This window comes from Diorhabda carinulata, chromosome 8, assembly GCF_026250575.1.
Source record: "Diorhabda carinulata isolate Delta chromosome 8, icDioCari1.1, whole genome shotgun sequence".
Taxonomy (NCBI): domain Eukaryota; kingdom Metazoa; phylum Arthropoda; class Insecta; order Coleoptera; family Chrysomelidae; genus Diorhabda; species Diorhabda carinulata.
The window spans coordinates 21,038,700-21,059,193 of NC_079467.1; the positions used below are offsets into that span (position 1 = coordinate 21,038,700).

A 20,494-nucleotide genomic window follows, 5' to 3' on the forward strand; every position below is an offset into this window, starting at 1 on the left:
ATAGTAGTTCAAATAAATCATTGTAAACCATCGACTATCTATTAGAGTTCATATTTGTAATTTAGAGTTGACGTTTATGACAGCTATCAAAATAAATAACCGTTAAAACTTTTGAATTAAATAGTGATAAATTACAAGAAAAATTTTTTGATAACCAATTTTTATAGTAATAGAAATGGATACTTTAAAGGTAATTTTGTGTATACTAGATTTTGAAAACAAATATTCCACGTGACTTTTGTTTTGTAGTTGTTTGAAGAATCTCTACTGTACTTTTATGAAGAAGTTAGAGTGAATACGTATAAAAACTGGATTTTTGATAATAGCTCCGATTGTAATGTTGAAAAGGTAATTGAAACAATACATATTTTTCAATTTCTTTCAAGATGAAAACAACCTATTTGTAGATGGCAGAAGCAGGATTCATTTTTGTTGGAGATGAAGATGAACCGGATGCTGTGAAGTGCTTTTTTTGCAACAAACATCTTGATGGTTGGGAGTCGACAGATAATCCTTGGAAAGAGCATTTAAAACATGCACCAAATTGCTCATTTGCAAAACTAGAAACATCTCAAAATAATATAACATTGGATCAAGCTCTTAAACTGAGAAGGGACTATTTAATCAACATACTCAATGCTCATTTCAATGATATAGACAATGAATTGACAAATACACTTAAAAAAGCCAAAGTGCAGATAAAAAAATCTTAAATGTAGGCGTCAAATTGTGAATGAATCAACATTCTTGTGAAGGTTTAGAATATCTTGATATTATGTTTCTTTTATTATTTTCCAGTAGTGTCAAATGTATTCTGAGTGACGTTTTAAAGTAATTAAGTTTATTTTATGTATTAAGTGTGTTTATTTTTTGCATTACTCTCAATAGAAAGTATACTGTTTGAGGCAAGTAGAAACCTACAGAAATTCTAGATAGATATTCTAGTTTTCTGTAACACCTTGTAAAAGGTTCAAAAACTGAATAATACTGCGTTTCATTAAGATTCTTCAGAAATTGAGGGTAAACCAGGAGCTATGCTGAACATTTAGCATTATATTCTAATTTTACTAGTGCTGAAAGCAAGTTAACTTGGAGGAAATAGAACACCAGTAGGCCCCATCAGAGAGCTGTTAAATCTTGAAGTTGAAGTAATAGTCGCTTTCCTCATGTGCGCCTAAGTGGACATGACAGCTCATTTATAAGGGCTTAAGTCAAAGCAACCAGTCCAAGGAATGAATGGTACCTAAGCCCTAATCAGGTTTTCCAAACAATGCCTGCGGGAAAACTAGTGACTGTCTAAGAACCTTTCAAAAGCAAGGTCAATAACAAATCCTCCTCCCCTGAGGGCTCTGAGTAAAGGGGTACTATTTTCAAAGCATCAGCTTTTACGGATGTCGAGGCCGTGGTGGTCCAGGTAAATCTTGTTAAGGGGCCAAAACCCCTGGTTCTACGCCCATCAAACAACGAGTTAGCTCCAAAACCTGTAAAACTGAACACCCAGTAGGGCCCGGTGTTAACTACGCAAAATCAGAGGAATGTCGAATCTGCAGCCGGCTGTGAAATGAGCAGGACAACGTGATTCTGGCTTCACAAAAAAAAATTTTCTGGATTTCATTGACCATCATGTAGTCTCCATACGGTAGCGGAACCAATCCGCTGTAGTTTCTCCCTCTTCGACTGGTTAGGAATCATATCCTAATTTCATCAAAAGATTCAAACCAAAACGCCTTTGGAAATTTCAAGTACGGCGTATGTGCTTAACGGTAAAAGTAAAGCTTTTTGAGTTTAGATTATGCACAGTAGAATGTTCAAGAATGCCTCACCAATATTTATTTAGGTGTGTAGCTGCTGCATCTGGATCTGCAGGATCAAATGATTCAAAAATATTGTTTTTTCTTTGACAATTAATTGTGGAAATAAACAAAAAAACCATAATTATCAATATATAACGTTTTATAAATTTATTAAAACTATATAGATATTATACCTCATTTTAAAAGATACAGTATTAAAAACGAAACTATATGAACTAAAAATAAAACTTTAACAATCTCCGCATTGTTTGTACCGGTACCAGGAACATAAATTGTGGATTTATCTCCAAAAGCTCCACTCTCTCCAGTGCTTTCGTCAGTTCTTCCATTCCCACCATTACATAAATCTGATTTACAAGCCCTATAGTAAGCTCTGTGCGTTTCATCTTCAATTACTTCATTTGTGTATGTAGGTTTGTCCAAACAAGTCCTCAATATGGAGGCAAATTTACCCCTGGGGTCCTGGAATTGATTCAAATTATAAAAAACATTGATTCAAGCTCTCAAATCATGATTATATACTGTGTTCTTGGATAAGGTAAAAGATAAAAAATGTCTATTTGAAGTAAACACTAATTTCTAACATAATAGTTTTGAAACGTTGAATATTTAGAAATTTTTAAAAAACCTATCTTTGTCTTCAGTAAAGTGCCTTTTATGTGGCAAATACAAATTATTTTCTTATGAATACAAGTATTCTACTTAAATAACCCAATAAACACCCCTGAATGTAAATCCAATTGGGCGTCATGAAGGGGCGCCCGCGTCAGCCACCATCTTGAAAAACACGAGCATATCTCTCGAACCGCGTATCGTATGACAAAAATAGCGGAGATTATTTTTATAGATAATAATTTTTGCCATCTTTTTTATTCGAAACTTTTTTTTGTATAACGCATCGGTTTTTAATTATAGCGCTCCAAACTTTTTACAATATAGATTTTGCTAAATATACAGTTAACGGCGCCAGTGGCTGGAATAGCCTTCTGTTACGAGTGTTCTATACTATTGTCTCTGTATCGGCTTGTATTCACAAAATTAATTTAAAGAAAAATTGTTAAAAATAAATAAACCGTAATAGAGGGGGTCGGTTGGTAGCACTGATTCATGTTTGACAGTTGATTTTAGAAATATTTGAATTTAAAAGGTTGCTCAAGTCATTCATTTTAACGTTAGTTAGTTATATTTACTTTGTCTAAAAGCACGCAAAGAAATTCAACAAACCAATTGAAATTTTTGGTATTATGATGTGTTCCAAACTTACTTTATAATCTTGTCTAACAACATAACAATATTTTTTATCACACTCCAATATGTCACTATCCTGAGAACCAGGGCTATCTAAGCAATGAGTATCTGAATCATCTTCAGTTTGTGAACATACATAACATTTTAGAAAACCTACAAAAAGACTAAATGGTAGTTGTAGTAGTAGTTGTAGTATACCTATCTATAGTTTAGGAATCCTTTTGAATACATTCAACTCAACAACCATAATTATTGTAATACTCTTTCTTACGAAATAAACAATCCGGTAACGGCAGGGAAACGTAATCAGATTTTAAAAATGTAAAAATAAATTTATAGGATCCATGTTGATTCAAATTTTACCCCAGTCCATGCGGAATATTCATTTCGCACAGCCACCATATCATGAGCCTACACCACACAAACAATTCTGTCCATCTTATCAAAATCGACTGGAATTGCCGAAATATGTCACTTTACAATTATTGAACAAATCAGATTTTTAAATAATAGAGAATATTGAGAAATGAGCCAATTCAAATAAATTTTTACATTAGCTTTGTTCACGGTAGATATCTTGAACATGTTCTATCATCAGATTCATGCGCAGTTTGAAATTGTGCGTTCGCGGTGCTATTCAGAAATAATTCGGAATGTGTCCCGGTTATCTACCGCGAACGAAGCTATTATTAGTTTACAATATTACTTTGCAGTCAACCTAATAAAAGTATTACTGGAGACATAGTAATCGATAAACAAGTAGTTAATAATTATGACCAAATCATAAAGATTAAATGAAATAAATAAAAAGTAAGTTATGTGAAACAGTAACATTTTTTAGCCCTGAATTCTATCCTGGAATAGCGCGCTCGTAGAGATTAACTTCCGATTGTTGTTTATATTGTGGAATTGACTTTGAAAACATCTCAGAAATACCTGATATGAACCAGTGAAATAATAAACAAATATTTTTTTAATATTACCACTACTTACCAGTAGTATTTTGAATACACAAAATCAACAAAAGTAAAATAAAAACTACGTTAGTTTTCATAGTTATAAATTGTTAAATTTATTTCAACTATTATCTCCTTGATATCAGTTATTACAACTGGTTTTGATTCATCCCATAATCTAATCAATCATTGATAATATTATCTTTATTTAGAATAATGATAATAAAAACTGTTCTTTAAAAATTATATCCCAAGAAAATAATTTGTTACTACAGAATAAGAGCGGCATCGATTGAGCAATATAGTTAGGCTTGGTAAAAAAATATCGATGTTTTTAAGAGATATATTTTGATCCGATGAATTGAAACATCGATACAGAATCAGTATCGAAAACTATATATTTTTTTAATTATGAAACTGCCATTGCCTCTCAAAGAAACAGAATACCGGTCGGGTTGAAGCAATTCCTAGATGCTCCAAATCTATCCCGAAAAGAAAACCCGATAAAATTTTGGATCGACACAAGACATTTAACTTCAGTTCTTTCGAATTTGGCGCTTAAATTCTAGACACCTACGGTTTCTTTGTAAATCTGGCGGTTTCTTTACAATAGAAGTCGGTTGACAGCGGTGCATCGAGTATATAATGTTAGGCGTAGCATGTAGAGTTTTTCTATTCTCTCAACGCGACAAATACTGGTTTGCTTTATATGATAAAATCTTTCAAAGGTAGAAGATAGCCTTTTACTTTTTGATATATTTTAATTTTGTCTAATAAAAAGGAATACTGATAAAATCTCTGTCGAAAAATCTAGACTCTACAATTATTTTTGTAGGGACTGTCTGCGGAAACTGCGGTTTTTTATTATGAATGATTGTCGGTCCTGTTAATGACATTTTTAAGTGCTGCCATCTTGACTTTTATTTTATTTCGTATATTTGAATTCGCTTGTAATGAGGATTTATTTTAAGAAGTAAATAAAACTACAAAACCATAAATTGTGTCGGTCTGAGTTTGATTAAGTTAGAACATAAAAATCACATCAATATCTTCGAGTTTATTGAGATAATGTACATTTTTACAAAAATTACTGTTGATATTATTGAGCTAGACTGAATTATATACCTAAGTATTTTGAAATTAATTTTTTTTTTAATTTAACAGATACATCGATGCTAATATTGATATTTTAATAAATATCGATACATCGATATTTTGTTTTCATTTCCGACATCCGTACATAGATTATCAGTTTTAGTAAGTAGCTGATAGAATAATTTTTTGGCATTGAAGATGTTGGACAAAGTTAACAATGGTTTACATTTTAACACTGACTAAATACTGTCTTTTGAATTGCACCATTTATACAACCAAGTTTAAAAGTATTTTAACTATCATTAAATTGAACCCAATGATATTACATCTAGCATAAACTGAAGAGCTTTGATTTTGTAGGGAGGAGATTCATCTAGTTTTAGAATGTCTCAATTACAAACAAACACAGAAAACACAAAAACAACAAAGCTGTAGGAGTTCATTAGAAATGTGTAACTAAAATCAGGGTTTTGGACAGTTGAATGGGTTAGATGCACGTAGTGCACAAAATTTCTGTTTTGGAAATAACTTCTATGAAAATTTTATCGCATCCGGGATGATAAAATCAAAGTATTCATCAAGATCATTCATGATCACATCTACATCTCTATACTTTCCCTCTTTCATCCACATGGAAAACAGTTTCCACAATAAATTTAATTTAGACTTTTCATTAAACTCACCAAACTCAAACAAAAAAATTATATTAATGAAGTACAATATCAATATAAAAGATAACAAATGCAAATTACAAGTATTATTATTAAGAAATAAAATCATTTGATTTATTTGGTTTGATTATTTAAGAAATCCTACATCTTGGTTAGGTTTGATTTGATCGAGGCTTTCCCATAAAGCTTCATCCAATCTTTGGGCAACTCGAAAACCTAAATTAATACTTTCTAAAAATGTAGTTGGGTGGAGTGATCCTGTACCAGTTTGATACACAGTGCTTAATTTGTTCCCAGATACTGCTACTACTACAGAACCGACTGAGCATTGTTCTTCTGCTGCATTAGGGTCTACAATACATTTTTCTCCTATTTTACACACTGTTACCTAAAAAGTTTTCTCATTTTTAATTACATACAGCTAATAGAGAGTTATTGTTATGTGATAAGTCTTAATGAGGTATAATGTTTTCACTATTTCAATGGAAGCCATAACATTTATTTATTAATTTCCTGCTCATATTTTTTTACTAATATTTTCATATTTTATTTCTAGATTAAGTTTCACTAGCATCAAAAAAAATATACATCTGCTCCGTTATATGATATTCCTAAAAGTTTTCATCTTGGGATGAAAAAAGATACAATCATAATATTTCAAATTATTATGGAATCACCTTCTACAAAACCAATAAAAATCAGCAGTTGTACAATAAGATAATGGTTACATTCAGGGAACGAAATCATTGTGCAATTGTTGTAAAACCCTTGCAGAATCTTTTGCTAATACATATGCTACAAACTCAACACTTTCTGAAGACTGAAATGTAAGATAAGTGAAAAACACCGAGACAGAGCCAAACCAGAAATTTGTTAAATTAACTGTGTTCTGTGATCAAACGTTAAGTTGTAGCCTTCACAAAAGAAAAATGATTAAATTAGGTCATGAGGATGAGAAAAATGAAGTGGAGCTCCATGGATGAAAACAGGAACAGATAAAATCAATGAATAATTTCATTTTGAATTATAATGTCCGTTTTTAATACATATAGAAATGTGAGTGAGTGCTGGATACACATCATAATTTTTTAAAAAGAAACTAGACAACACTCTTGCAAAACACATTCCAGATCACTATTTTTAACAGTAGACTGTAGTCTGCTGAATGCCACCAATGTGTGATGTCATATACTAAGTAATATGGTTAATACAATTCTATAAATGTTGCCAGTTATTTATAAATTACAATTTATTACTTGAAAAGTAACACTAACTTTAATATATTTGATTATGTAGGGTTCTGATTTAGTTCCTGTTGTCTAGGGTATTATTTAGAATGAAACAGTTGATAGGTTAGATGGAGTTTATAGAGCAAAAAAACGTTAACAATACAGAGTTTAAAACAAAAGAAAGAATAATAGAAATATAAAGGTAATGAAATAAAATAATGGTTCATCCACATGTCAAGTCTCAGATTTAAGTAATCCATTATATTTACATCTTTAAAAAAATAGTACGTCTTTCCTAAGAACCAGTCTTTTCTGGAAACCGTATGTCTTTGGATTCACAAAATATCTTAAAATAACAGTGCTCACGACTTTCAAGCAACTAACTAACTGGCATGCTTTTTCCCTTATTATTACATGTTTCTTTTTAAAAACTACTTGGGTACTTAGTTTAAGTTCAAAAAATAAACATAAGAGAAAACAAAATATAATTCACTACAATTATATTACACATTAATTAATCATTCCAACGTTCAAGTGATATTTTATTTTGGTACATCTACAGAATTTACATATGATGATTTTAAAAATATTTTTGACTTCTAAGGATTTGATACAAATTTGAATTGCAAAAACTTACCATTATAGGAGCTTTTTGCACATCCAATCTAGTACAGTTATACAATTCATCTGATACATTTATCTCCACAGTATTACCGTCAATATTAACATTTTTAACTAAAGGTACTTGTGTATTCCAAAGTGCTGCCTTTACAGCTAGAGAAACTGCATCAAATAAATTACCACCACATTCAAGAATCTAAAACATACATTTACAGGTGATAAAGTGCATAATCAATGATAATAGATTTAAATTGTAATGCTCTGTAAGAACTAATGAGATGAAAATTCTATAAATTACCAAAATATCCACATATAACTTCCAACATTTCTTTCCATGTAGGATACACAACTTTGTTAAGTCAAATGCCAAAGGGGAGGAATAAGCTGAGCTCAATGTACTTGAGAGGTTTATGGCCAAATCTTCTCCTCCTCTACCCTCAAAATCTGGTGTTGCATTTGCTGAACTAGAAGAAGGTGTCAGCACATATTATGTTAAATGAAGTATGTAATTTATCGATAAATTCATGCATTTTATAAATATTATGTTGTTTATTACCAATCAACAAAAAATTCAATCTTTCCCTGGTGAGGCGATTCGGGAAAAGGAACATCAACTTCTATTTTAACAGCTACGAGAACATCTGTATCTGCTAGTCTAAGTCTAGCAGAACCAAAAGCATGTGCAACTATATCTGTTTCTAATTCCATAGTTCTGTAATCCTCACGTTCCCGACCATCCACTCGAAAATTCTCCTATAAAGTTTATAATTGTAAATTTATTGTTCAATACGATATTCAATTAATTTTACTTCAACTCCATGTAAAATAAATGTTTTTTCTGCTTCACACAGAGACATTTAAATTTGAATTTTTTAAATATAACCTAAAATAAAAATTTAAAACCAACAGATAAAAGAAGAAGACTCATTTAAAGGTTAGGTTTGAATTCGAAGTCTGTGGCTAACCATACGATTTTGATGTTATTAAAAAATAATCATATAATATAATATTTAATGTAGCAGAACGGTATATGTAAAAAAATATAATCGTATGAATAAAAATATTATTCGTAGGATAATGTATCAAATTAAAATATATAAAAAGTTTCTGTTATATTTGTAGAGAAGCGAATTATTATATGTAGTCCATAAGTAAGATGAAAAACGTTAATGGCCGGTTTTTGTTCAGTGATTCATCGTTATTCGTTATTTAAATCTACATTTTCAAATGATTTATCTGTTTAATACTACTCTTGTGACGTTTTATGATTGACAACCTGGGAACGTGGTGGATAAATTGGCAATTGACTATTGCAGTCTTGCCAAGTCTACGGATTTTTCAAAAATTCTATCGAGTTGAAATTTAGCTAATAACTTAGTATTAACTAATGGTAAATTATCCTGGTTCCATATGGATTCTCGAAATCTATGATACTTGATCAGATAGATCACCTATCAGCTAATTTTTGATTCAAACATCGCGTTCAGTTATTGGTAGAAATTTCAAATTTGATATTAAACCTTCAAGAACCTTTCATTTTTATTACTTTAGTTTGGGGTATAATTTTTATATTTTATGTTATTATTCATATAGTTTTTCTATCTTTATAGACATTTATTTAGTGTTTCATTTGTTTTTATGAACTGGTTATTAATGTCCCGTATATAGTTTTCTATATATAAAGATACTAACATGTAAAAAAACGTAACGTTCGGAAACTTTTCCGAGTTATGACCCCAATAGTTGATAGATGATCTCTCTACCATCATAGTTCCCGAATAACACTCTCATTAGATTTCAAACAATCTACCTATTTCCAAGTTATAACGTTGGCAACGTTGATCAGTTAATTGAAACAGGTTGGATTAACCGGTTGTTTGTTTAAATAAAACGTTTGGTTATTTATAGGAAGTTGTAATTTTTCTAATTTTTTGGAAATATGAGTAAAACAGATCTTCCGTATTTGGCAGAATATGCCAAATCCGGCCGTTCCAGCTGTAAAGGCTGCAAAACATCAATTAATCAAGGTTCTTTGCGTCTTGCTGTTATGGTGCAGGTAAAAAGGCTGAATATGCGTAAATAGATGAGATGAAATATAAATACATAGTTGAAGGCTTCAATACTTACTAACAAATTAGAATTGCATTAAGACAATCATATATAAAACCTTGATAGAGTGAAATACCTTTATTCCCCTAACAGAGTAAAGCATGATGTAGTTCAATGCCTCAATAATTCAAATAAAACTTATTTTAGACACTTATTATACAACTTATTAGAAAAACTGAGCTTATAATTTACTTATGTTATTAATACATATAACTGACATGAAAGCTACGTAAATATTGCTATATCAATTGTTTACATATACTATTTTAAAAAAAAATTCGTGGAACCAGTCAATGGAGCTAAAATCAGAATCTTTAACGTTTTAGTTCTGAATAATTGAAAATTTTTTCCAGTCTCCACATTTTGATGGAAAGCAACCACGTTGGTTTCATTTCTCATGCTTTTTTCAAAAGCAAAGACCAAAAACTATTGATGACATTGAACATTTTGAAGCTCTAAGAGTAGAAGATCAAGACAAAATAAAAGAAAAAGTTACATTATCTGAAGTGATAATTATTCCTGATAAAAAAGGAAAAAAAAGGGGTAATGATGGAGGGGCTTCTACATTGAAAAAGGAAGCAATGAAGGATTTCCGCATTGAGTATGCTAAATCTGGTAGAGCTGGATGCAGAGGATGTGAACAGAAAATTCTTAAAGATGAAGTAAGTTTATTTATGAAAAAGATAGGTTTCTATTTGCAAGGCAGTAGTTTAAGTTTTGTTCAACAGTTTTTAATTTAATATGAGAAATCTCTAATTACAATTTGAGGACTTAAAAACAATTTATTACAAGATGTTATATATTTCTTTATTTCAGTTACGTATCTCCAAAAAAGATTTTGAAACTGAGGTTGGTAGAAAATATGGTGGACAAGATATGTGGCATCATGTGAGTTGTTTTGCTCAACTCAGAAGTGATCTTGGGTATTTTGAATCTGGTGATAAACTACCGGGCTTTAAAGGACTCTCAAAAGACGACCAGGAAAATGTTAAGAAACAGATAGTGTGAGTACTTGAAAAACTTAACAGTCATGATTCTATTTCAAAATTTGAATCAGTTTTGATTTGACTTCAAAACTTGGTGATTAAGATTCTATGATTCTATGTTTATAGTGCAATTAAACAGGAAGATGTACCTCCAGTAAAGAAAATGAAAACTGAAGATGATGTTGATAAAAAAGATAATGAATACAGGGAGCAAAATAAACTTATGTATAAATATAGAGATTCTCTTGATGAGTTAGGATCAAAAACAAAAACTGTTTTAATACAACTACTTGAATATAATAATCAAAAACCATTAACAGGAAAAGATAGGGTATGTTATTTTAGTTTTCAAATCTAATTTCACATGATAAAAGAGTAAAAGTTGAATAAATAAATTGTTAATTACTTGAAAAATCTTCTAGTTTAATAAAAGGATTTTTTTTCCAAATATATTTTTGTAATTCTATGAAAAAAGAAAACATTTTATTATCTATAAATGAAAATATATTACAGGTCATTATTTTTTCATGTCAAGTGCAATTTCTAGTACTGCGACAGGCCCAGATTGACCAGGTCTGCAGCTCCCTGATCATGAAGAATTTCCAATTAGTGAAGACATTTTCAGATAAATTTTTTAAACAAATTTTGATTGGAAGTTTTGACAGGAAATCTCGATACACAACTAAAAACCTGATTAGTCAATCGTCCAAATTTGAAAAATTTTTGCCAAGTATATGCAAAGTAAAACTATGCCTCAGCTTGGAACAAACATTACTCCGGCAAGTTAAGGACAAAAGGAATGACTCTCATTTTGAAGTATTATATACATAAACAAAAACATGAAAGTACAATTAATCTTAGGGTAGGCAAAAATGACATTGAGGTCCAGTTAGAGTTGAACTTTAAGAGAGAAAGAATGTTAACGATTAAATTGGTGCACCAGAAGAAGTAGAAAAATTCTAACATTTACCACTCTAACAATAGGCAATGTTTCCAGTCTTTGATATGTGCAAACTTGCTATTTACCAACCTATAGCATAGAAATTTGTGCCCAAGTCACATGTGAACTAATTTTTTCTAAGCTTAATAATAAAAAATCGACTTAGGTCGTTTTTAGAACAAGACCTTATGTTCAGTCTGCTGTTTATTAATATTTAGAGGAATTTGTTTCATTATATAGACAAAAATAGTATACTAGTTGAAGTAACAAGTGAGAGAAAAGCTATTGCTTTAAAAGTGGGAAAGTAGAATGTCGAATCATTTCAGTTAAATTAAGCTCCTATTGCATTTTATTTTGAAATAATAAATTCAATAAAAGTTGAAAATTATAATATGTATTTGTATAAAAACCTAGTTGAATTTCCTATGCTTTTAAGTGCCAAACACTTTTTCAAGCACCTAATTTTTAAAATAGTGGGAGCCAGGACCCTAAATTTTTTGGAGGTATTCCAAATCACCCAGAGCCCATGGTAGAGGGCCACTTTATAGGCCACATATGCTCGTTTTTACCACCAATGCAAGAAAGAGTATACATTTCTAAAAGATAAAACTCTCTTAAAGCAGTAATATAAAGAAGAGCTACAAAATGGAAGGCAAAAGTGGAGTATTGGAATGGAAAAATACGAAAAAGTTTACAAAAGATAGAGATAATTAAAACATTGAACAAACCAGAAGAAATAACTGTGTAAATACAAGAACTGTAAAGGAAGACCGTTAACAAGTTAAAATATCTAGGGACACTGGTAAAAACTGATGGAAAAATAGATAACAAAATGTACAAAAACTAGAATCTACAAATCAGCTGATTTATGGTTGGGAATCCTGGGCGCTAAACAACAAATTGAAGCAGAAAATAACAACGTTCAAAATGAAAATACTTGTCAGTAGCACAATTTCAGAATATACTTTAACGGATGCTTTTATGTTTAAATTTTAGATGCTGGATCAAGTAGCAGATGCAATGACCTTTGGAGCATTAGAACCATGTGATAGTTGCAAAGGCCAGTTTGAGTACACAAACAGCGGTTACATTTGCACTGGAGACCTTACAGAGTGGACAAAATGTAACAAAACAGTAAAAGAGCCAAAACGCAAGTCATTTAAGGTACAAAAAGAATTGAAAGAAGAATACCCTTTCCTTAAGAAGTACAAATACATACCTAGAATTAGAATTATTAAAATTAAAACTCCAACTAATGGTGTGAAGAAAGAGAAAGTAGAAGAAAATGTGGAGTAAGTTAATTAATATCACTAACAAAAAATATTTTACACTTTGTGGTTTTTTAAAAATATAAACAGTATATTTGAGAAAACAGATTTAAAGAGAGAAGCTTAAAATAATTTTTTTATATTAAAAGATGATGGAAAGTGGTGCATAAAATATAATTCTGAAAATTATCTTAAGAATGGAAGCCAAAATCTAAAAAAATAAACTTTTAGAAGTTAAGACTCCAGACAATGTTGATAGAGTTTTATGGATTTTGATGTTGTTCCCAAGGGTTTTTTTTTCAGGTGAAATTGACAATGAAAATTTCTCGAAAAATAATAGTCATCAAACATTAAGTGATAACTTTTGAGCCACCTAGTATCAATTAAAGGTGCATTTATATTTAGATCACACTGAGTATTTTTGTTATTAAAAATATGGGGCAATGTTGTTATCGATGTCATATATTTTTCAATTGCAATCAGTATGTTATGATTACCTAGCACTACTCTTTTTCACTGGTGCTAGATTATCTAAGAGATTAGCACCATCAGTTTTATTTTCTATTGAAATATTTTGTTATTAATTGTATGAATTTAAGGCCCCGTGTTAAGAGGGAAACTCCCCCACTGTATGAAATGAAATTCGTTATCTTGGGGAAACCGCCAAAGGGTAAAGACGAGATAAAAAAACTTATAACTTCCCTAGGAGGAAAAGTTGTAACTAAAATAGATAAAACTGTTCTGGCTGTAATCTCCACATCTGAAGAAGTTGAAAAAATGAGTAGTAGAATGTCAGAAGTTGAAAGTGAACAAATACACGTCGTTTCTGATGATTTTTTAGATGAAGCTAAGAGTAATACTGGAAAAATTCCTGATTTAATTATTAAGAAGAGTATTTGCAATTGGGGATCGGACGTAAGTATCCTACATACAATGAAATTCATTACATCTCTGTGACTTATCAGCATGAATAGTCTAATTTTTGATATATGCCCTCTTTGATTCTTCTCATTAGTCCACTGAACTTCTTGAATTATCTGCTTTCATTACATCCATATCTTATACCATCTCTCAAGTAAAAGTAAAAAGTGTCCAGTAAAATAATTTTGCCATTTGTCCAACAACAAATTTCAGAGTATCCGCCGACTTCAGTTGTGGTTAACCTGTTTCAACCAGTATGCTCCCAAGTGTTGATCCCTGATTTTGCAATTTTCTGTAGTGAATATGGAATTTTATTAGCAAATTTTCGACCAATATATTTCCAATATAACGGTGAATATTTAAATAGCAAGATGCGATAAATTGTTATAAATTGCTGAATTATCACTCTACTTTCCTAAATATTTCCGTAATCTTATTAAAATCGTAATAGATCAATATTATGACTTTGCTATGATATAGTGGAACAGTTGATTTTATTCTACTTTATTGCGATGTTTTATTCGAACTTACGTTGGTAGATTGTAATTAAGCTGATTGAAGATTTTAGTCTGAAATTTCTATATTCTACTGAGTATTTTCCAATACTGTAAAAAATTATCCTAATCAAGAATAATCTATCCAGAAAAATATTAAATTAGAAACTCTTATTTGTTATTCTATTGAAAGTTTTGTAATACCTCGTAAATTTGGTTTGTATTTAGCCAACCGTTCGTCTTCCTGAGGAACCATCTACAAGTCGAAAATCAAAATCTCAAAGCATTTACACCAAATCTGTACCGAAATCAGTAAAAATGAAATTGAAGGGAGGTACTGCTGTCGATCCTGATTCGGGACTGGAAGATACAGCTCATGTATACCAAAATAAAAGTGACAAATTTAATGCTATTCTTGGTTTAACTGATATTCAATCTGGTAAAAACAGTTATTACAAGTTGCAAGTTCTGGAACATGATAAAAAAAACGCTTACTGGTTGTTTAGATCTTGGGGAAGAATTGGTACTACTATTGGAAGTAAGTTTTTACAGTTATTTTGCTACTTTTAACCTACTAATTGTTTTTTATGTCTATAGTATTTCATTTCTTAAAGTTACAGTTACATAATGCCCAAATAATTGTAACATAGAGTCTCTATTCATTTCATCAGTTTTTGCTAGAACTAATATCATCAGGTGATTCTTGAAAGAAATTCTTCTTCCAAAAATCTTATAGAAAGGCTACAGGCAAATAAAATCTTTCCATCTTTTGATTCTTGTATAACTAAGCACCAATAGGATTGTAATATTTTTACCTATTAAGATCAATTGAATACCTTGAGAAGAACTATCTGTTGAATGAATATTTCTATCAAATACTTCTAGAAGAAAAGGAACATGTACATTAAAAAAGGTTGAAACGATTCCTAAGATCTATATAGTATTCGCCGATTTTATTTGTTCATATAAATATTATTTTTTTTTAAATAACTCAAATCCATTTCAGATCATAAATTAGAATCTATGGGAACTTTGCAAGAAGCACTAATGCAGTTCAGAGATTTGTACAAGGAGAAAACAGGCAATGATTGGGACAATAGAGAAAATTTCAAAAAAATGCCTGGAAAATTATATCCTATCGAAATGGATTATGGCGAAGAAGAGGCTCTAAAATTGGACATTACAGATTCTGAATCAAAATTACCAGTACAAGTTCAAGATCTTGTTAGAATGATCTTCGATATTAATTCAATGAAAAAACTTATGATGGAATTTGAATTGGATACAGAAAAAATGCCCTTAGGTATTAGATGAAATCGAATTCTAGATTTTAATATAAATGAATATTAATTTTAGGTAAGTTGAGCAAATCTCAAATACAAAAGGCGTTTGGTGTTCTTAGTGAACTACAAACTTTGATCAATGAAAAAGCAGAAAGATCCAGATTTATAGATGCTTCTAATAGATTCTACACGTTTATACCACATTCTTTTGGTATTGAAGATCCACCAATTCTAGACGATCCCGAAGTAATAAAGGTATAAATTTAATTTAATATTTAAAATAATTTAACATTATTTTATCATTTAACAGTATTATAGCCTGATTGGACTTAATTACGTCTAACTCTAGGTTATTCATTTTCTTCTAATGTTAGTAAGTTTGGGGTTTTACTTATAAGTAATCCCTCACAAAACAAAACGATTCAGAATAGTAGTTTCTACAACTAACACGACACGCATAGAACTGAACCATACGAAAAAATTTCGTTCAAAAATGTCTCAACCCAAGCAATGTAAAGACCCTCATAAATTCACCAAGTCATAAATATTTTGCTTCCAATCCAGGTTTTTTTAAGTAACCCAATCAGTTTTTGCTTTGTTCAAGGTTATATCATTAACATAACGACATGTCTGAAGATCCAGTGAAAATATTCAGCTAATTTAATCCAAGCTAACCTAGCCTAACTTGACCCAAATCAATCTAGCCCGACTTAACCTTTTTTATACAAAATTTCACTCTGTAACTATTATGAAAAGAGTCACTGTTCACTTAGTCACTTAGTTTATTGTCTATTTTAAATTTTTTCACTTTCATTCTAGATAAACTAATAGGTCGAACACTCAAAGCAACTAGGTTTATATTTATGAAACTTTGTGATAAGTATAGTACACCAATACTAGAAGACCAAATTATCGTCTTCAGAGATTAAAGTTTACCTTCAGTCTCCGAAGACAATAACTTGATTATTAGTGTAGTGGTCGTAAACAATATGTTCAAAACTTGTTTATTATTACCATACCTACTAATTGGTATTAATGTTTATTTTTTCAGCAAAAAATTTTAATGTTGGACAGTTTAACGGAATTGGAAGTTGCATACAATTTGATGAAATCATCTGGTTCAGAACACACAGTCGACAGTTATTACAATCAACTAAATACTGAATTACAAGTTTTGGAACGTGGCACTGAAGAATTTAGCATCATTAATGAATATGTTCAAAATACTCATGCAGCTACTCATGACAACTATGAACTAATTATTGACGAAGTCTTCACTGTTAAACGTCAAGGTAAATTTGTGTGGATATTTGATTTTTTTCACTGGTACTGAAAAGCTTACCAAAAGCAGTGTCTGACTAAAAGTTTGGGAAATACCTAAATCAGTCTCTCCAATATAAGTTTGAATTTTCCAGGTGAAGACAAACGATACAAGCCATTCCGTAAGCTGCCTAATAGAAAATTATTATGGCACGGTTCTAGGGTAACAAATTATGCTGGTATATTATCTCAAGGTCTTCGAATTGCTCCTCCAGAGGCTCCTGTTACTGGTTACATGTTTGGTAAAGGTATCTACTTTGCCGATATGGTCTCCAAGTCTGCTAATTATTGTTGTACGGATTCAGCTAATCCTAAAGGTCTTATGTTATTATGTGATGTAGCTCTAGGAAACGTAAGTATACATGATTTTCACCTAAATTTAACTATTTGTTTAACCCCAATATCATCAGTGAGTGTAATTCATTTATCACATTAACTGTCTAGATACATAGAAAATAATTTAAAAAATTTCAATTGTAGATGTATGAGAGATTGAAAGCCGATTACATAACCAAATTACCAAAAGGAATGCACAGTTGCAAAGGTGTAGGAAGAACACATCCAGATCCATCTATAGTGAAGAAAATTGGAGATGTAGAAGTTCCTGTTGGTAAAGGAGTACCTTCCCAACAATCTTCTTCTCTTTTATACAACGAGTATCCTTTTTATAGTCTTATCCGTATTCACTATATAAAATTTAATATGTAATATTTATCAGCTGTCTTTCCCCTATTTTCTTTTTAAAAATCTGAATTTTTCACATTTTGATACTTTCCTTTAAGAAACAGTTTTGGGAGAAGAAACACTCTGGCAGTATCTTAGTGAATATCAGATACTCACTATACCTCCATAATACAGTGACAGGGAGTATTTGATGAGATAATGACTAGTAAAGATGGACGAGATTCTATGTGGAGGAGGATAAAACTACTTATGAATATTTCTAGAATATCTTATCAGTGCGTGCTCAAAAAATGTTTTGAATAATAAATTTGCAGAACAAATGCTGTAGATAATGTTGACAAACAGTTCTGTTGAGGAGTAGTGAAATGTTACCTCTAAATCTACCTGTCTATTGATGTTTTTTCCTTAACATTTTTTCCAGATATATTGTATATGATGTTGCCCAGGTGAATGTAAAGTATTTATTGAAAATGCATTTCAAATATAAATACTAGGAAAACTAAAATCAGTTCAACTTCAAATTGTCTATCTGCCTCTAATTATTACAAAACTAAGCTATAATTTGTAGATCTGATATGTTCAATCTTTCATGATTTACTTGGCATGAATTTTTGTTATAAAACGTTTACCTTAATTTTTCTATTCACATGGAAGGATGAACATATTCAACATATTTTAACAAAATTTCATAATTCTTGCTCATTTTCCAGATCCATAATTGTTTTTTTCTCAATTTCAATTGATCTTTTCAGATTTAGTGTTTGACTCGTTTTTTTTTAAATCTTTATCACTATTGTGTCATAATTTCATATATACTAGCGCTTTCGGCTGTATATGAATGAATAATATTCAAACAATCAATTTTGTGCTGTATTTGACTATACATCGTTGCTCAAATCTATTTTTTTGAGAAACACGGATTTTATTATATTTAAAGTATTATAAGCATATTTTATTGTAAAGTCAGGTTCATCAATTTCACTCTTATTCTTCTTCGCCTTCATACATTAGTAACTGGCAAAACAAATGTGACTAATCAGCATTAGTTAGTTCTCCACAGACGGCTAAATCATTATCAAAGGTAACGATATAATCGAACTCAGTCTCTTGAAAATGTAATTCATCTTGCCAGGTCCTATCAAGATCGGCATATGGAAATTCTTCGGTCATCTTCGCATGTTACTTTGACCCCATTTTTATAAGCAGTTTGCAATGGTTTTTTTAGTGAATAAATTCCAAGCTTTGGTGATTACCCACGTGGTTTATGAAACATTAATTATAGTTGATGTTTGGCGTTCAATATCATTAAGACGTTGTCTAAGAAGTTATTTTCTTAAAGCTTTGAATGGTACCTTTGTCCAGGAGTTGTAGTTTCGGAGTGATAGTTGGAGGCAAGTACTTTATTTCTATATTTTCCAAGTTAGGAACAGTAAAATTATTGATGTTTTTTCTTTCATCTCTTTATCCAGAGTTTTAAGCCAATAGCAAAAATTTTTTTGTTTTATAATTTTAAACTAAGAATGTTTTGTAAAAATCGTTTACTGAGAAATGTCTTTAATTTTGATAAATCCCTGTAAATTTGCAATTAACTTGGGAGCATCGGTAAACTTGGTTAGATTTTGATGAAGGAAATTTTTGGAATCCTAAATGGACTTCCCTTATATTCTTTTTTTAATTAACATTACTTAAATCGTAAGTAAGAAATTGTTTGATTTGTTTCTTGTAGTTTGTTATATAAAAATACATCACTTATTACATGAACATGTTGTAATATTTGATCACACTGGTTGATATACATTTTCAGTTGCTTTTGCTAAAACATTTTGAATTATACAAAATGGTATGACTTATCAATAACCAATACAATTAACAGAAAAAATTTTGAAATAATGAAATTACGTTGTCGTTATTTGTTTATAGTATTTCCTATTTATCAAATTCCATTAATTTATTAATATTATTTCAACTTTTATCAGTTAAAGTATTTTGATCAGTATTTTAATTTTCAACTGTATAAAAAAATTCCTATCAACATGTGGCGACCATGTCATGTGACCTTGCAGCTAAAAATACTTAATACAGGTGCACATTTCTCCAAATAAACAAACTTCGTCAATAAAACGAGAATCTGGCCACACCTGACTGACCGATACCGGATCCTGGAAATTCCAAGTAAACTTTTTAATGCCCTACTAGTATACAATCAAATTAATCCTCCTCGATATACCTGATTCACCTTTTAGGAAAAACCACCTACCTTCTATCTTTCCATTGTTACATACTTACATAAACCCAGACGAGCTGAATCTGTGGTAACGGTGTAGCTTCGCTGAAACCTCGGCGTTCGAGGTCTGTCTCAAGACATATTGAACTTCTCCTCGATTCCAAACATCTAGCTAGAGTTCGTGTTAGTATGGAACAATGAGAAGGTAACTGCCTCCTACCTTATGGTTTTTCCCAAAAAGGTATATCGAGAAGGATTAATTTAATTGTATGCTATTAGGACATTAAGAAGGTTACTTGGAATTTCCTGGGTCAGGTGTGTCGTTTTATTTGTTCAGAGAAATGTTTACCTGTATTAAGTATTTTTAACTACAAGGTCACAAGGCGTGCACAAGAATTTATCTTATATTGGTATTGCTTTGCATTGCAACTGATCATATGTATACATTTCATTTAGTTTTTGGTTCTAGAAATGTTACCATATACTTTCTTGAATATGTTAATGTATATTTTCAATTTTTTAAATATTTTTGTGTGTTTACAATATATTTTTAATTTTTTCAATAAAGTACAGTTTGAAAAGATTCAAGTGTTTTTTTAGTATATAATAAATTACAAGACCGCAGCCTTTC

General features: G+C 30.6%; 4 protein-coding genes across 4 annotated transcripts; 2 read left to right on the forward strand and 2 right to left on the reverse strand.

The window, feature by feature from the left end:
* The first annotated feature begins 51 nt into the window (after positions 1 to 51).
* On the forward strand, positions 52 to 844 carry LOC130897235 (baculoviral IAP repeat-containing protein 5-like). The gene is made up of 3 exons (XM_057805990.1): positions 52 to 190; positions 250 to 348; positions 408 to 844. The coding sequence occupies exons 1-3, from the start codon at positions 176 to 178 to the stop codon at positions 711 to 713; spliced, it is 420 nt and encodes a 139-aa protein (XP_057661973.1). The 5' UTR covers positions 52 to 175; the 3' UTR covers positions 714 to 844.
* A 1,091-nt stretch (positions 845 to 1,935) lies between these two features.
* Positions 1,936 to 4,172, reverse strand: LOC130897234 (uncharacterized). Its single transcript, XM_057805989.1, has 3 exons — positions 4,056 to 4,172; positions 3,079 to 3,215; positions 1,936 to 2,276 (listed from the first exon to the last, which is right to left on the reverse strand). Exons 1-3 carry the CDS (start codon positions 4,114 to 4,116, stop codon positions 1,989 to 1,991), a joined length of 486 nt encoding a protein of 161 aa, XP_057661972.1. The 5' UTR covers positions 4,117 to 4,172; the 3' UTR covers positions 1,936 to 1,988.
* An 890-nt stretch (positions 4,173 to 5,062) lies between these two features.
* LOC130897236 (exosome complex component RRP42) lies at positions 5,063 to 8,818 on the reverse strand. Its single transcript, XM_057805991.1, has 5 exons — positions 8,444 to 8,818; positions 8,191 to 8,387; positions 7,933 to 8,098; positions 7,651 to 7,830; positions 5,063 to 6,172 (listed from the first exon to the last, which is right to left on the reverse strand). Exons 1-5 carry the CDS (start codon positions 8,489 to 8,491, stop codon positions 5,912 to 5,914), a joined length of 852 nt encoding a protein of 283 aa, XP_057661974.1. The 5' UTR covers positions 8,492 to 8,818; the 3' UTR covers positions 5,063 to 5,911.
* A 656-nt stretch (positions 8,819 to 9,474) lies between these two features.
* On the forward strand, positions 9,475 to 20,446 carry LOC130897294 (poly [ADP-ribose] polymerase). Its single transcript, XM_057806066.1, has 13 exons — positions 9,475 to 9,690; positions 10,097 to 10,405; positions 10,560 to 10,747; positions 10,856 to 11,060; positions 12,666 to 12,961; positions 13,537 to 13,852; positions 14,581 to 14,890; positions 15,359 to 15,655; positions 15,709 to 15,890; positions 16,687 to 16,927; positions 17,051 to 17,307; positions 17,436 to 17,611; positions 18,061 to 20,446. Exons 1-13 carry the CDS (start codon positions 9,574 to 9,576, stop codon positions 18,131 to 18,133), a joined length of 2,967 nt encoding a protein of 988 aa, XP_057662049.1. The 5' UTR covers positions 9,475 to 9,573; the 3' UTR covers positions 18,134 to 20,446.
* Positions 20,447 to 20,494: the final 48 nt, after the last annotated feature.

What these genes read in the sequence shown, in the direction of transcription:
- LOC130897294 (XM_057806066.1), top strand. Translation starts at nt 9,574, where the DNA reads ATGAGTAAAACAGATCTTCCGTATTTGGCAGAATATGCCAAATCCGGC. An exon ending in AAAGTAGAAGAAAATGTGGA is followed by an intron (nt 12,962 to 13,536) that starts GTAAGTTAATTA and finishes TATGAATTTAAG; the next exon opens with GCCCCGTGTTAAGAGGGAAA. An exon ending in TTTGCAATTGGGGATCGGAC is followed by an intron (nt 13,853 to 14,580) that starts GTAAGTATCCTA and finishes GTTTGTATTTAG; the next exon opens with CCAACCGTTCGTCTTCCTGA.
- LOC130897234 (XM_057805989.1), bottom strand. Translation starts at nt 4,116, where the DNA reads ATGAAAACTAACGTAGTTTTTATTTTACTTTTGTTGATTTTGTGTATT. An exon ending in GTGTATTCAAAATACTACTG is followed by an intron (nt 3,216 to 4,055) that starts GTAAGTAGTGGT and finishes GTCTTTTTGTAG; the next exon opens with GTTTTCTAAAATGTTATGTA. An exon ending in TTGTTAGACAAGATTATAAA is followed by an intron (nt 2,277 to 3,078) that starts GTAAGTTTGGAA and finishes AATCAATTCCAG; the next exon opens with GACCCCAGGGGTAAATTTGC.
- LOC130897236 (XM_057805991.1), bottom strand. Translation starts at nt 8,491, where the DNA reads ATGTCTCTGTGTGAAGCAGAAAAAACATTTATTTTACATGGAGTTGAA. An exon ending in TTATTTTACATGGAGTTGAA is followed by an intron (nt 8,388 to 8,443) that starts GTAAAATTAATT and finishes TAAACTTTATAG; the next exon opens with GAGAATTTTCGAGTGGATGG. An exon ending in TGCAAAAAGCTCCTATAATG is followed by an intron (nt 6,173 to 7,650) that starts GTAAGTTTTTGC and finishes AAAACTTTTTAG; the next exon opens with GTAACAGTGTGTAAAATAGG.
- LOC130897235 (XM_057805990.1), top strand. An exon ending in CCGATTGTAATGTTGAAAAG is followed by an intron (nt 349 to 407) that starts GTAATTGAAACA and finishes ACCTATTTGTAG; the next exon opens with ATGGCAGAAGCAGGATTCAT.